Below are 15943 nucleotides of genomic sequence, written 5' to 3'. Positions count from 1 at the left end.
TTTACAATGCAATTGTATTTAATATGTTGGGCAAAATAGACCCTGACAACGCCATTAATTTTTGTGATTGATTCACTTCTCTGCTGCATCTAACCGCCCCCCAAAATTCCTGGGCCTTCTGTCATATAGACAATCCCAGCCAATCAAGAATCACTTAAGCCCTAATTCAGTTGTTACTGCTGCGAAAGGTCACTACAAGTACAAAGGAATTGTGGGACCAAGTCTTTAGCCCCAATGCTCTAGTTTCCTTCTGGTTTCCCACATACCCAGAGCAAGTATCTCTAGTAGAAAGACTGCTACTCTTGTGTAGCACCTCTGTGTGATCTAGATCTACATGTGGGGATCCTACAGAAGCAGGCTTCTCACTGCAGGTGTTTGCCCTGACATTGGGAAGTCAAGAATAGCTGCATGGTAATGAAGGTAGAGCTAATGGTAGTACTTGTTGTGTCCCCAAAAAGAGCTATAGTGAAATTGCTATTGCTATGCTGCACAGTCAATCAGATTTGACATCATAATGACATCACAAAGTGAAAACAAAGGCAATTGTGAGTGAGGGCAAATGCTGTTGGATCTCTCCTACCCTCACTCTCAGTGAACACTTTGGAGCTACTTCCAAATAATTACTGAAGGAGGGAGGGAGACGTAGCAAACTTTTTAAAAAGACCTATCCTTACAACCCATTTGGACTATGTATTCTAAATATTTACCTTGTTATAAATATTGGGTCTCATTTTTAATATATCTGTCCACCCTAAAACCAAGGCCACCCCCTCCAAACATCACAAATATTTATTTGGTATTGACTCAAACATGCTTCTGCGCTTAATCCCTGCAGTGTAAATCTCACAGCAGGTGAAACCGCCTTCTCATTTACTGAGGCGTAACTTCATAGATCGATGCCAGCAGATTTTAGAAGACAACTGCCACATCGAATTTGCCCTGCTTATTCCTGTGGGGTGTCATGTCACACAAACATTGAGGATGGATCTGATTGCCTATATTCAGGAGGAAGATAGGTGGAGAATGGAGGATTAGGCAGCAGAATGTGCAATAATGAAATGGATATGGCAGGCGCAAGTAACAGCACTCATGAATAAACATCAGGAACAATGTAAATAATTCTGTGATTGCAGAATCCAAGCACAGAATCCAGCATCAAGGGTGTTATTCAGCCTTGGTTTGGTTTGGGGGTTTTTTTTGTTTGGTGTTATTCATCTTTGGGTTGTTGTTGTTTTTTAATAGCGTATTTTGCCCTTTAGTGTTGCAAAAAGCAGCCTGGAAATATATGGGCAGCGCCTGCTGAAATTTCAAAAGTCCCTGGAAAACTGTATTGACTGGCTCTGTATTGACTTGATCAGCCCTTCAGTGTCCTGCCACACAAGAACTACTGAAGCGGATTGATTTAGGCCAGTTCTGTCCCTCTTTTTAAGAGCACAGAGATTAAACATAAACTTGAGAGTCTATGACACCTCGTCACTGCAAATGCCAAGATACCACAAAGTCTGGGTTTGTTTATTCTTGCAGGTGTTTAGGGGGGAGAATGGAAGTCTCAAGTTTATGAAAAAGGAATTAGAGCACGTGCACACGGACACACACACTCCACAGCAAGCCCATAATTAATTTCACATCAATACAGATATTGTTTCCACAGTCTATAACTCAATTTGAGCAGAAGGGGGAAATCATCAAAAACCATCCTTCATGGTGCTAGACATGACAGCTGTGCTCCACTTCCACTGTTGGGAGGCAATATGCCTCTGAATGCCAGTTTCTGGGAGTCACAAGTGGAGAGAGTTGCTGCTACACTTAGGTCCTCCTTGTGTGCTTCCTGGAAGCACTTGCCTAGTAGGGTTGCCATATTTTGAATAGCAAAAGAGCACAGATATCCCTGGGAGACCTAACCCACCTCACAGGATTGTTGTCGGCATGAAATGGGTGAGTACCACATTGGACGCCTTGAGCTCCCTGGGAGGAAAGTTGGACTAAATATACAATTAGCATTAGTAACAACAACAATTATTGCACTTCACATGGAGCACCAAATAGAAAAGGTTAACTAGCTTACAAACTCTCTGGATCAGCGAGGGTGGGAGAAACTGTGAGGCTGCAAGCATATTTATTTTATTTTGAACATTAGTATGCTGTCTGTGTACGTGGGTGGTGCTGTGGGTTAAACCACAGAGCCTAGGACTTCCCGATCAGAAGGTCGGAGGTTCCAATCCCCGCGACGGGGTGAGCTCCTGTTGCTCGGTCCCTGCTCCTGCCAACCTAGCAGTTCAAAAGCACGTCAAAGTGCAAGTATTTAAATAGGTACCACTCCGGTGGGAAGGTAAACGGCATTTCCGTGCGCTGCTCTGGTTCACCAGAAGTGGCTTATTCATGCTGGCCACATGACCCGGAAGCTGTACGCTGGCTCCCTTGGCCAATAAAGCATCGCGACCCCAGAGTCAGTCATGACTGGACCTAAATTACCTTTATGCTGTCTGTGTATGTGTGTGTGTCCAGGAAGCTTACCCAAAAATCACCTTCCCCATTTGTAGTGGTTTAGCCCACAACCCAATTCAACGGGTTTTCCAAATGACAACCACATGCTGTTGCATCTGCCTTCTCCCCTACGTTCTGCAGCGTCTGCCCCTCAGGACTCCATACTTACCTGGCCATACAATACCTTCCTCCTTCCCCCTTTCGCTAGCGGCGTCCTTACCCCCATTCCCCCATCACATTCCACAACCTGGCACCCACCCGACCAGACTAGACCCAACAACAGCACCTCTCTCTAACCTCCATGGCAACTGCCACCAGCCCCATCAAGCGGACTCTCGCTCAAATCCTGTTTGAGAAAGGCGGGGAATGGGCAGACTACCGCCCGCAGTGCCTCCAAACCCGGCCTGCAACTTCACGTTCTCACGCCTAAGCGCCCGAAAGTGTTGCAAGAACAGAGACCCAAGTGCCCAGGGGAGGTGAGCAGCCAATCAGAAGCCACAGTGACGATATCCCTCCTTACCATTCCACTTTCAGGGTCTGCGCCCCCTCCCTATGAGCACCTTCTCACCCAGCTACCCAGAAAGAGGAAGCGGGGGAGGTGGAACGGCGGGTGGGGGGAGCAGGCAGCAGAAACGCGCACCCACAGGCCACGCAAAGCCCTCTCGCCTTCCTCCAGAGTGTTTCAGTTAAGAGTTAGAACTTGCCATTTGACTTTTCAGTTCATTTCCTCACCCCACCAACCCGCCCCATGCCAATCAGCCGTCGCCGCTTACCAGCCCCCTCACACCTTCAGCTTCTCTGCAGCCCTCCTGTAATGGATGATGGCGCCAGTTATGAGCACGCATGACTTTGGCTCGCCGCAATCGGGACAGTGCAAGCTCTGGGCTGCCAGAGGGAAAAGAGACCCCACCAGCTGCCCGCCCGCATCGTTGTCAAGGCAGGGAAACGGACCGCCAGCCATCCACACATTCGCACACGAGCACGCCAGCGCCCAGGGCCGGATTTAGGTTTGATGAGGCCCTAAGCTACTGGTCTTTTATATGTCCAGCTGTCCTTTGTCAACAACAAATTGTCACTAGTTTTTGTGTTGAATATATGCTATATGGTAGTTTATGGACCTAATAGGTATCTAAAGCTATTTGCACATAACAAAATGTGTATTTTATCAAGGTAATTGAGGAACTGAAATACAATTAAGAACAAGTATATTAATAGTGAAATACACGCTTATTGCATTTATAAATTTTAAATTTATTGTTGTACATTGTTTTAAATGTTTGTTTTCCTTCTGGGATTGTACCCCCAAGAATGTTTTATAAGCTGGTCTCCGACCGTAATAAATTATCTATCTAGTGAAATACAATTAAGAAGAAGTATATTAATAGTGAAATAATTATTAATACATACTATTGCTGTATGTAGGTTTTATTTTATTTGTTTTTTATATTTTATCTTGGAAATGTACATCCAGGGTTTTTTTCCCCCCTTTAAATTTTTTTGGGGCCCCCAAGAGAGTGGGGCCCTAAGCCATAGCTTGGTTAGCTTATACGTAAATCTGGCACTGCCAGTGCCCAGCCACTCTCTTTACTCGCCACCCAGCCCCACACACTGGAGACTGAGCAGCTCACTCATCCTCTCTCTTGTGCACCCGCTCGCTCCAACACAATGGGCACCAAGCGCACCGGTGACCCAGGTGCACATCCAGAAAATAAGATCGTGCACGGCAAGGGGGGGGGGGAGTGTGCATGCCACAGAGGATGAAAGGGTTAGGTGGGTGGGCTGTATATCTGAATCGTGTGCAGGCACACAGAAACAAGCAAAGCCAATAAAAGAAAAGAAACCCAGACTTTTTGCCCAATTTTTAAAATCCGCCTGGACAGAAATCGTGACCCTGAAAACAAGGACGTGTCCGGAGAAAACCCAGATGTATGGCAGCCCTGCTACCTGACCACTGTGAGAACAATATGCTGGACTAGGTGGACCACTGCTCTGATCTTCTTACTGCTTTAAAAATTTATCATAGCTTAAAAACAACTATGTTAAGCAGGGGTGGCACATCCTGTTTTGCCACTCTTGGGGCAAAATAGAAAGTGCTTCAACATCTGCCCTGCCACTTCCACCAGCACCACTGTCTCTGTGTCACCTGCTGCCTCCTCCACTGATCTTGTTTCACAAGTTATCTCATATGGAATCTTGCAGGATTTTTGCAAGATCTCACTGGAAATTGGCACAAATGCCGGCACTACTTTGCTGGTGGTGGAACACCCACAGGGGTGCCACGTCAGAGGCTCTCACCACCTTGAGGCGGCTGCTTCCCTCTGCCTTTGTGGGTGGGCCAGCCCTGCTGGGAAAGCTGACAAGGCCCATCTACCCCAGCATCTTGTTTTCTCCAGTGGCCAATCATACACCTCTGAGAAGTTAGATGAGGGCTATGGCTCAGTAGTAGAGCATCTGCTTTGCATGCAGAAGGTCCCAGATTCAATCCCTGCCATTTCCAGACAGTGCCTGTTGTCTCCAGGTAAGAGTGGTAAGACTGAGTAGTGAACCCTGTCTGAAATCCTGCAGAGCCACTGCCAGTCAGTGTAGACAATTCTGAGAATTGGAAGGCAGGAGGTCCTTAAGGCAGCTGCTCAGAACACTTTTGCACATTCCTAGCTTCTCTGAACATGGCAGCAATATGCCATTGCTAAGAGAGCCCATTGCAAGGGATGGGAAGGAACAGAGAACAGGAGTCCAGGGAGGACATGATATTAACATTGCAAGAATGCAATTAGTGTCTGTGTTGGGTGTGTGTTGCAATGTAAATAGCACCTAGGAAAATGATTGAACAACCACTGCCACACCCTGGGGATGGGAGAGAAATAAAAACATTCCTGTTCTGTCACACCATGCATCAAGGTGATAGGAAAGACCTTTCTCTGCCCAAAACCCACTGTGAATCAGAGAGGACAAAGGCCCATGGGATAAGGTGGAGCATGAGCCAATGACTGGCAGGGGAAGCTAATTCTGGTTTTGTTCCCACCTCCCTCCTTCCTGCAAAGCTCTACAAAGGGAGACACTGAGACTATGAAAGAGGAAGCCGACACACACACACTGGGCTCGTTGCAAGAAGATAGGCAGACGAGGGCTGTCTGGGAGCAGGCTGAGGTTGTTGGGGCAGTGCTCCATTCATCCTAATGGTCCAGCCTTTCTTTGCTGCTACTCTGAGTTGAGCTGTGCATCTTAATGAACTAATATGCATTCTTCCCAAGCTGTACTTCTATCAGCCACTATCAGCCACCCCACTGCAATTCTTTCTCTGCTAGCTGCAGAACACACACACACCCCAGTGCAATAATTTTACTTGGCTTTTAAGTCTTTAAAAAGAAACCATCAGGGTTTTCTACAGGAAATCATATTCAATCAAAAATGGAGTGAGTTTCTTTCCAGGCTGTTAGTAGCATCCCATGTAAATCATTTTGATTCAACCAGCAAGAGAAGTTCTAAAAGGCATGCCTTTAGACTGTGGACTCAGCTATACAGCTGCAAATAAAACGTTTTAAGTGTGTTCTAAGTGCAATATACAATGTGACACTAGATGGGGATGGTGAGCCTTATGGAAAATTCAATGTGTTTGTGTGGTGTGTTGTTTTTTTAAAAAAAACATGCTTTAAAAAAAGCATTTTCAGAATGGTTTTGATATGTGCGTAGATTCAGCCTGGTTGTACAATGGGGTGAAATGGTCAGAAATGTTCTGGCAGGAGAGCCAGTGATAGCCAGGAATAGCCAGGGCCTCCATTCTCCCACTGAACAGTTGACAATTTCAGAACCTGCTAATTCCCAGTCCCTTTTAAAATGAAGGGCAGCAAACACTGGCCTCTGCCATCACCCAGGAGATAAAGGGTCATTGTGAGGCTGCATCTCCCAGCTCCCAAGAAAAATGGCAAAGGGCAGATTAGCCTGGCCAAATCCATTGATCAAGAGGAAGGAGTAGTTTCCTTCTTCCTGCCTGAAATAACCGGTGGCTCCAAATGCTGATTTGGGCTCATTCATACTTCTGTTTGTTCCATGCCTAGAAAGCACAGGTCCAAGTGGTTTTCAGTTCACCCTGCTCTTTTCTTGGGGAAAACTCACTCTTTAGCTTTAGCAAACATCAATCTAGGAAAAACCCAATTGATATTTGCTTTGCTTGAGTGCTAAAGGTTGGGTTTTGAGGATCAAGCAGAAGTCTGGATGAGCCCCAAGGCTGTTGGTGTGTATATATGCAGGTATATGTGTGAGTCTGTGTGAGTTTGGGGGCTCTTTATATTATCACAATCTGTTATAAGCTACATCATGAATGTGGTATATAGATCTTCAAAATTATTTCTTGGGAAGCAGAACAAGGTACAGGAAATCACAGAATTATTTTTTCCCCATTTCTAATTACTAAGCAGGTTCAATTATATAGCAAGAATACTGAGCACCAGGGTATGCTTAGCCATGTTCCTATCAGGTTTTCCAAGTATTTTACATAAATGCTAATCAGTCAAGCATTAACATCACATTTGGAGGGATAGCAAATAGAATCATTAACACTTTAGAATCAAGTAAGCTGAAGTGCATGATGTGGAACAGAATCCTTCCCTTGCACTTTCCCCGCTTCCAGCTTGCTGGCACAAAAGAATCCTTCTGACATCAGTATACCTAAGCTACTTTTGTCCAACATTTACCAAAGTGATAAATGCTGGTTATTTTAATGAAAGGTCATCTCTTTTATTGTTGCTGCAGCAAGTTCAGTTTGTGGGGTAGCTTATAGCGCCCAGGGAAGTTAAAGCATCACCAAACTGCAGCAGGGTAAGTTACGCATGTAAAGTCATAGACAAACCAGAACCAGGCATCGGTAATCAGTCTGAGTCCCAAAAAGGTGATCTATAGGCTAGGGGCAAAATTAGGCTTTATTTCACCTGGATTTGGCACACATACCCACACCCACACGGAGCCTCAATGGTGTCCCTCTGGAAGCTCCACCCAGGGCAAAAAAACCCAGCTCCCCCCCCCATAGGCAATGACATAAAGTAACAGCCTAAAGGTTAGCATCAGCTAAGTTATGGTATATTGTACCAGGGGCTTATAGACCTGCATTATTCCAGCAAAGGCTGATACAGCCTATCTCTGAGGTAATGCCTAATGCCAGCTGTCAGTGTTGAATGGTGTTCTGAGAGACCCTTTGATTGAGAAGTATGAAACCATTGAAGCTTAAGCTTAAGGGACCCCAATCCCAGAGGGGCCCCAGAACCACACTGCTTTTTTTAAAAATGGGTCCAGTTGACTCAATTGAGTGGCATGACTCAAATTGTTTGGGGGTTTTTTTGGTATATATTTCAACAATCCCAAAGTTTGAGAGTCAGTAGCACAGCTGTTTTAAAAGGTTGTTGCAACAAACCTGTTGAAGAAGATAACAGTGATTACCTAGAGCTTGTTGCTGATTGTGAAGGGGACCCTATAAAAGTTCAAGCTTCAAGGCTCCAAAATGTAGGTCTGCCACTGCCTTTTCTTCAGAGTGACACAGAGGTTTGGGGCTCTTGTGCATGCAATTCATCATGGGTGTGGGCCTGGGCCAGAATCTTTAGGCACCTGTCCTCTTACGGATTTTTTTTTTGGGGGGGTGGCTCAGTCTCTCTTGGACTCCACTCAGGCTTCATCACTCATGGTAAACCAGAACCCATCCCAAGGCCCCCGGGCCTCAAAGAAATTCCCTGGAGTCAGCCTTGGCAAGCCTCACCTTGTACTCTCAGGATTGTCAAGACTGATGACAAGAGACCTTGCCTGTTCCTTCAAGTCTTCAGTCTAAAAGAGGTGCAGTGCGTCCTCAGGAATTGGATGTCCTGCTCAGAGGACAAGGCTGGGCATGACATCTATGTTGTTGGCACATTGAGAAAGACTAGGAGACAGGTGGATTGTTATACACAGGCTGAAACCCCTTAAGAAAAGAGAGAATGTATGAAAAGGAGCTAGCTTTTGCAAGCGGAGTGGCATCTCAATATACTTCTTTGCCATGTTTCATTGATGTACCAGATCATAAGAGCAGAAAGCAGAAGCAGCAGCAAAGACCCATTTTGCCATCTCTCAAACGTCCCTTGCAGCATTTCTCAAACTGCTGTTTATGGGTGGTTCTGATGTCTTACTCTTTCCCCTTCACTGCCAAAGATGCTACAACTGTACTTCAGGCAAGATCGGTGGGTGTTCTGGGTACAAAAAAAAAGAGTCTTGGTGCATGTCTATTTGTGAGAACGTGGTCTGCAGGGTAACAGTTCATCATTCCTGGCCAGAAGCAGCCTGTTTCTTCAGCGTGACAAAAAGACCAGAACAAAGGAAGACAGGCCACTGGTCCATCTAGCTCAGTATTGTCTGAACTGACTGGCTGTGGCTCTCCAGGTTTGCAGCCAGGGAACATTTTCAATTCTACCTGGAGATGCTGGGGATTGAACCAGGACTTTCTGTGTGCAAAGTAGATGCCCTACCACCGGGCCATAGCCCTTCAGCAAATATACAAATATGCAAAATATGCATTATACACAAGCAAAAATGTACAAATATGTACCCAATCCAGTAGAAGCTTGCACCCTCCCACTCCTAAGCTCAGGGACGCGGGTGGTGCTGTGGGTTAAACCACAGAGTCTAGGGCTTGCCGATCAGAAGGTCGGCGGTTCGAATCCCCGCGACGGGGTGAGCTCCCGTTGCTCGGTCCCTGCTCCTGCCAACCTAGCAGTTTGAAAGCACGTCAAAGTGCAATTAGATAAATAAGTATCGCTCTGGCGGGAAGGTAAACGGTGTTTTCATGTGCTGCTCTGGTTCGCCAGAAGCGGCTTAGTCATGCTGGCCACATGACCTGGAAGCTTTACGCCGGCTCCCTCAGCCAATAAAGCGAGATGAGTGCCACAACCCCAGAGTCGGCCATGACTGGACCTAATGGTCAGGGGTCCCTTTACTTTACTTCTAAGCTCAAATGAGCTGTCACCAAACTGCTGCTCATTTCAGTGGGATCTTGAACATAAGAAGTCCTAGATAGCTCGTGCTCCATTCCAGAATATTTTGAAACTTGCCTCTGTCTGGATTTGGGGCAGCACAGAAAGAACTCAGTTTTGATTACAGAAGAAACATTCTTCCACTTTTTAGAAGGACTATTCTGTCATCACCTCCCTAAGTGAAATAACAAACATACTAGGATTGTTGTTTTGTTTAGGATACTTATTGAATAAGTGAAAAAGCTTTTTATAACTGAATCTTGGCATTTTTTTCTGAGTTCTTATGCTTCACAATTGCGGCTTGTGCCCATTAAGGTTGGTAAGGCAGAAGACAGGGAAGCCAACAATAGGCAGAGCCAGAGACAACAACAGTTGGAGGCAACCCATTCTAGTTTTCTTCCCATCCTTCTTCCTGCTGAGTTCTGCAAGGAAAGAACTGAGACTAAAGAGAGAAATCTGATGGCCAGGTCCATTCCCTGGGATGGTTGTAAGTAAGAAGGTAGGCAGGTGCTGGCTGAGAGCAGACTGAGTTTGGTGGGGCACTGCCCCATTCATTCTAATGGTCTAATGGACCAGACTCAGGGCCTACAACACCATTAGGCTGGTACTTCTCCTGCTCAACCATGATGGAGAAGTGGCACTGGCACTGACATAAATTTTGGCAAGATCTCACCCATTGCCAGCAAGAATTCACTGAAATTATGTGAGATCTTGTGGAACGTGTGAGATCTCACCAGAAGCCAGTGAGCTCTCACCTGAAATCCACTTCTCTGCTGGCAGTGGGGCAGGTGATGTAGGTAGTGTGGTGGCTGCCACAGGCCAGAGGGGGCACTTCCCATTTTGCTTCAAGCAGCAAACTAGGATGTGTCACCTGTGACCAGTCTCCAGTGCAATAAAATGTTGCAAAATCAAGTTCCAGTCAGCAAGCTTGCCCTCCTCCACTCCCCCTTCCAGCTGATTTTCCGTCTCTGCTACCCGCAAACAATGATAACAGAATTCCATCACCACTGAAAGCACTCAATTCTCATTCATCTGTTTTGGACCTTCCCTTTAGGTCTCATCTCAACGAAAGATGGTTTGAACTTCTGCAAAGGTGGGAGTTGCTCCAAACCTGCTGATACCTCGCTTGTCTGTGGGCAGGTACCATTTGGGCTGAATAAGCATCAGCACACATTACCAAACATCAACAGAAGGAAAGATTATTGTGCTGAACAATGGTATACTTTGTGGGAAGAATTAATAAGAGAATTTGTTTGCAGCCTATGATTATGATTATGCACTAATTATGAGATTAATCACTAGGCAATTTTTGAGGATTTTTAGGGTTTGGAAAATCTTCATGCGGCATAGGGGGACATAAGGGGGTGGGGGTAGATGGAATAAGAAGAAAAGGAAGGAGATGGATCACCCTGCCAATTGGCACAAGTTATTTGCCTATGAGACCAGCTGGCACTGCCTTCTTCACTCAGATGATGGGGATGTACCTGGAGCCACTACTGTTGTTACTGGACAACCCCTAGATTATTGTCATGTATTCTGTATATTATAGATTCACATAAATCCCCCCCTGTGGAATGCCCTCCCATCAGATGTCAAATAAACAACTATCTGATATTTAGAAGACATCTGAAGGCAGCCTTGTTTAGGGAGGTTTTTAATGACTTACGTTTTAAGGTACAGTGGTACCTCGGGTTACAGATGCTTCAGGTTACAGACTCCGCTAATCCAGAAATAGTACCTCAGGTTAAGAACTTTGCTTCAGGATGAGAACAGAAATCGTGTGGCGGCAGCAGGAGACCCCATTGGCTAAAGTGGTGCTTCAGGTTAAAAACAGTTTCAGGTTAAGAACAGACCTCCAGAACGAATTAAGTTCTTAACCCGAGGTACACTGTATTTTTAATCTTTTGTTGGAAGCCGCCCAGAATGACTGGGGAAACCCAGGCAGATGGGCGGGGTAGAAATATTATTATTATTACTACTACTACTACTACTACTACTACTACTACTATTAGAGAGTTGGTAAGGACACAATGGTCATCTAGTCCAACCCCCATACAATGCAGGAAACATAACTAAAGAATCCCTGGCCATCCAGTGATGGATGTTTAAAAACCTCCAATGAAGGAAAGTCCATCATTTTCTGAGGTAATCTGTCCCCCAGTCAAACAGGTCTTATCATCAGAATATTCTTCCTAATGTTTAGTCAGAATCTACTTCCTTGTAATTTGAATCCATTGGATGGAAAGGGCAGGATAGATATGTATTGTAGCTAATGTTGTTCATCCCAAACCAGTGGTGGGACAGCACTGGATGCAGAGTAAATGGGAGCAGGTATTCAGTCAATGTCTAAACAGCCCAAGGGTGAATGGGAAGGGGGCTTTAATTCTCTCCTTGCCATACTCTGATTAAAAAATAACCTCTCCAGAGCCAATATTCATATTTCAAGGAAAGTTTCCATTGGTGCCAATGGAAGCATTCATTGAAACTGAAATTCATTCATTCATAAAAAGGAATCCTCTGCCTTAAAGTAACTTGCTCCACAAAGCAGCTTTCAGATCTCTAATGGGGGGGGGGGGACCTCCACGTAACAATAAAATATGAAAGCACAAAATACAGCACAAGGAAACAGTAAATCAGCATAAAAAGTGAAGTGCAGAAACTATTTTTAAAAATAAAATGGATCATAGAAGAATATGAAAACATAAAAAGATGAACACGGAACTGAAGAAATGCAGCTTATTTCATTTTGTGGGATCCACCCTTTTTGTTGAATTTATATGTCTCTGTTCCACTAGAGATAGTTTAAATTGTTTTTATAATTGTCATGGTTTTATAACTGTAAATTAGGTTGTAACTCACCCTGGGACCTTATGGTAAAGGGCAGGTTCAAAAACCAAGCAAGCAAACAAGCAAGCAAGCAAGCAAGCAAACAAACAAACAACAAGCCTAATTTTGGAAGGCTTGAGAAAAAATGAAAGATTATTAAACAAATGTCCAAAATGTGGCAATCTAACAGAAGAGAATGCCAGAGAACTGGTGACACAATGCTAAAAACACATGCTCAGGTAACAGTATGCTTTACCCACAGGGATACACAGGAACACAGGAAGCTGCCTTACAAGACCATTGGTCCATCTAGCATGGAATTGTATGCACAGACTGGCAATGGCTCTCCAGGATTGCTCCCAATCCTACTTGAAGATACTGGAGATTGTAGCTGAGACCTTCTGCATGCAAAGCGGATTCTACTTTAGTGAGCCATGGCACTTTGGGGTATGCAGCACCATCAACAGATCTCTCTACCCATAAGACTAAAGGACAGGGATGAGATGTAGGGAAGAGGTGGCTTCTCAGATATCCTGGTCTTAAGCTGGATAGGGCTTTATGCCCCCGTAATAAAACCTTGAATTTAGCTCAGTAGCTAAAAATAGCAGCTTCAGAGAGAGGACTTTTATAAGGACTGTGGCAGCAAAGGAAGAGACCCCCCTCCACACCCTTTAGCCAAGAGGATGTTCACTCATTCCCCCAGCTACTATTTACATTGCAGCCCCCAACTCCTTCCCATGTTTGCATTGGCACACCTGTGTCTGCCTGGTGGAACTGGGCTCCTTTGAAGAGATGGAAGGCATCTCTATCAGTGATCAGGATTGTGTAAGTTTCTTGATATAATCCCCTAATTAGTCTTTACTTTGGACTACAACTCACATTACTCCCGGGTGATGGAAGTTTAGTCCAAACCATCTGGAGGAAATCACCCTAGTGAAGGCTGAACTACTTCAACTTTCCTGGCTATGCTGTTGGAGTTGGAAGAGTTGGAAGGGACTCCAAGGGTCATCTAGTTCAAACCCCTGGAATGCAGGAATCATAGCTAAGTAATCATTGACAAATGACCATCCAACCTGTTTGAAAACCCAGTGAAGGAAATTCACCACCTTCAGAGGCAGCCCATTCCACTGTCCAGCAGCTCTTAATGTCAGAAAAAAATTCCTAGTATTTAGTCAGTATCTCCTTTCTTGTAATTTGAATCTATTGGTTTGGGTCTATCCTCTTGATCAGAAGAAAACAAGCGTGCACCATTTTCCTTGTGTCAGCACCTGTAGTCCAAGAACATCTGGAGTACATCAGGTTGGAGGAGAACTGCCATGTGCCCTAACCACTAAACCACCCTGCCTCTATCATCCACCTAGACACCTCAAGCAAAGTACTACAATTACTGGAAGTGACTTGGACCAGCAAAGGCAGAGGCTGTAAATGACAGCCCTAGATACCACCACCCTGTCAGTCTGTCTTGTGTCCCACCTTACCTTGACAGCTTCAGTGTGGGTCACCTTGTCCAAGGGCTTGTCGTTGACTTTCAGGATCTGGTCTCCCACCCGGAGGCCTTCCTTCTCAGCCAGGGAGCCTGGTTCCACCAGGGAGACATAGATCCCGACTCCGTGCTCAGAGCCCCCTCGGATGCTGAATCCTAAACCCTCTTGGGCCTTGTTCCTCCTGAGGATCACTTGCCGGATCTCCCCGCGGAGTTCCTCCAAGCCGGAGGCGCTCAGGGGAACTGTCCCGTCGAGCGTGGTGCTGAAATCCTGCAGGGACCTCCGGGAGGCGAGAGCGGGGGGCCAGAAGTGGCCAGTCTGAGTGGGAGACGGGGAGCGGGTGACCGGGGCTGGCGTCGTCAGGGTCCGTGCAGATCCAGCGCAGTCGAGGCCCGCGCTGCCGGAGCTGTTGGCAGGCAAGAAATCCGCCTTCAAGTAGAGCCCCTCGGAGGTGTACTGGTCGAAGAGCAGCTGGTCCGAGCGGGGGATGACCAGGCGCAACATGGGCAGGAGCTGCCTCTTCTCGGGGCCGTCTAGGAGGACTTTGAGGGTCTGCACCAGATCGAAGACGTTCCTCCGGCAATGATAGACGTTCAAGCAGTGGATAAACTGCTCCTTCTCCGCCTCGTTCAGGAGCAGGTTCAGCGCCCCATGAAGTTTCCTCACGTTGGCCGACAGCAGGCGGATTCCAGCTCCGGCCGCCGCCGCGGGCCCTAGCTGACCCCCAGCCGCCGCGCCGCCGAAGGTGTTGGACTGGGAAGACGAGGCTGCGGAAGAGCACGATCCCAGAGACATGCGATCCAGATCCGCGCTCATGGCCCCCCCTCCCCAAGCGACAGGTCTTGGGCAGCCAGTGGAAGGCGTTCGCTAATGGGAGGGGGAGGAGGGAAGTGTCAGGACATCGGAGGGCAAACTCGGGAGCTGCTGCCGGAGCTTAGACGGGAAGAGGCTCCGGTTTCGACTGGGGCAACTCCACTCTTTTCACCCTCCTTGGCCAGAGGGGAGAGCCGGAGGGAAGGACAGCCATAGAGATAGGGGAAGGAGAGGAAGAGGAGAGGAGAAATCCCTTCCGTTCTCCTTCTCGGAGCCGCCGAGGGAAGACTCAGAACTTCGCGGTCTCTCCGAATCTTCTTGCCGAGTTTCCGCCACTTTTTACGTAGAGCGGGCGCGATCTGGGCTGGTTCCGAAACGCTCCAGCGCGGCAGGAGAAGTCACGGATCTTCCTACTCCCTCTGTAGATGAGCTTCGAGGGTCTTCTGTGGTATATGATCCTCTCACCCTCTTGCAGGAAAAAGAAAAAACACACACACACACCACGGAGAAGTAGCGCTGGGGATTTGCGGAGTATGCGCGCCGGCGGCTCTTATGTAGATCTTCTCGTTGAGAGATCGCCTCTCTCTTTTTGCGCGTGAAGTCCTGGCCTCCGCAATCTACTCTTTGTTTAATTTTGCGATTCGTCACAATATATTATAATATAATAAACACGCGAAGCGAAGAAACAAAAATACTCGACGGCCTCTCCTGCTTTACACTGTTTGGTCTTTGCAAAGAAAAGTCCTTTCCTACGGAGCTGACTGCTGAGCTGATGCCGCTAGAGGAGGGGACGGAGGGAGAGTTTGCTAAACTGTTGAGCGGCTCTGCTCCGCCAAGCTGCCAGCCTGCCTGCCTGCTGGGGCCAGCCTCTTGGCAGCAGCTGCTCAGGAAGTGACGCGCCTTCCCCGGTTGCCTGGAGACGGTCCGATACAGTCCGGCTCAGCAGAGGTGAAGGTACTCGCGGAGGAGGAGGCGGGGCGGGCAGCGGGGAGCCAGGGCTCGCTGGCTGGCTGATCTACCCAGGCGACTTGAATGGCAACACCTGAGGGAACTGCCTGCAACCATGACCTCCCCCCCCCGGGCCTTTAAAAGCTGTGCGGCAGGCGGAAATCCAACGGATGGAGTCTCTCGTCACCAGCTCCTCCTCCCGAAAGCTATACGAACTGGACGCTTGTCTGCTAAGCGGCATTCCAGTTAGCTAGGATACACCTCCTTACAGGGCACTCCAACATGGCAGGTGGAAAGCTGACAGGTGGAGCTTTTCTACACTACTTGCAAAACAACAAACAAACCTTTTCAGTACTTTATGAAGTTCTGTGAGGCAAGGATCCAGGTGACTACCATAATACA

The 15943-nt window shown here is 46.9% G+C and overlaps 1 protein-coding gene across 4 annotated transcripts in view; it reads right to left on the bottom strand.

Moving 5' to 3' along the window:
- WHRN (whirlin) overlaps window positions 1-15504 on the bottom strand; it is a 127591-nt gene extending 112087 nt beyond the window's left edge. For 2 of the 4 annotated variants that reach the window (XM_083721695.1, XM_083721698.1), the window contains exon 1: window positions 13775-15502. In XM_083721695.1, the coding sequence (XP_083577821.1) occupies window positions 13775-14596 (822 nt within the window). In that variant the 5' untranslated portion in view covers window positions 14597-15502. Of the gene's footprint in view, window positions 1-13774 lie in introns of all 4 variants that reach the window. The other 2 variants (XM_083721697.1, XM_083721696.1) reach the window with 2 other exon arrangements.
- Between the last annotated feature and the right edge of the window lie 439 nt (window positions 15505-15943).

This window comes from Podarcis gaigeae (genome assembly GCF_964106915.1).
Source record: "Podarcis gaigeae genome assembly, chromosome: Z".
NCBI lineage: Eukaryota > Metazoa > Chordata > Lepidosauria > Squamata > Lacertidae > Podarcis > Podarcis gaigeae.
The sequence above is the reverse complement of the archived record's forward strand: the minus strand, read 5'-3'. Positions and strand labels throughout refer to the sequence as shown.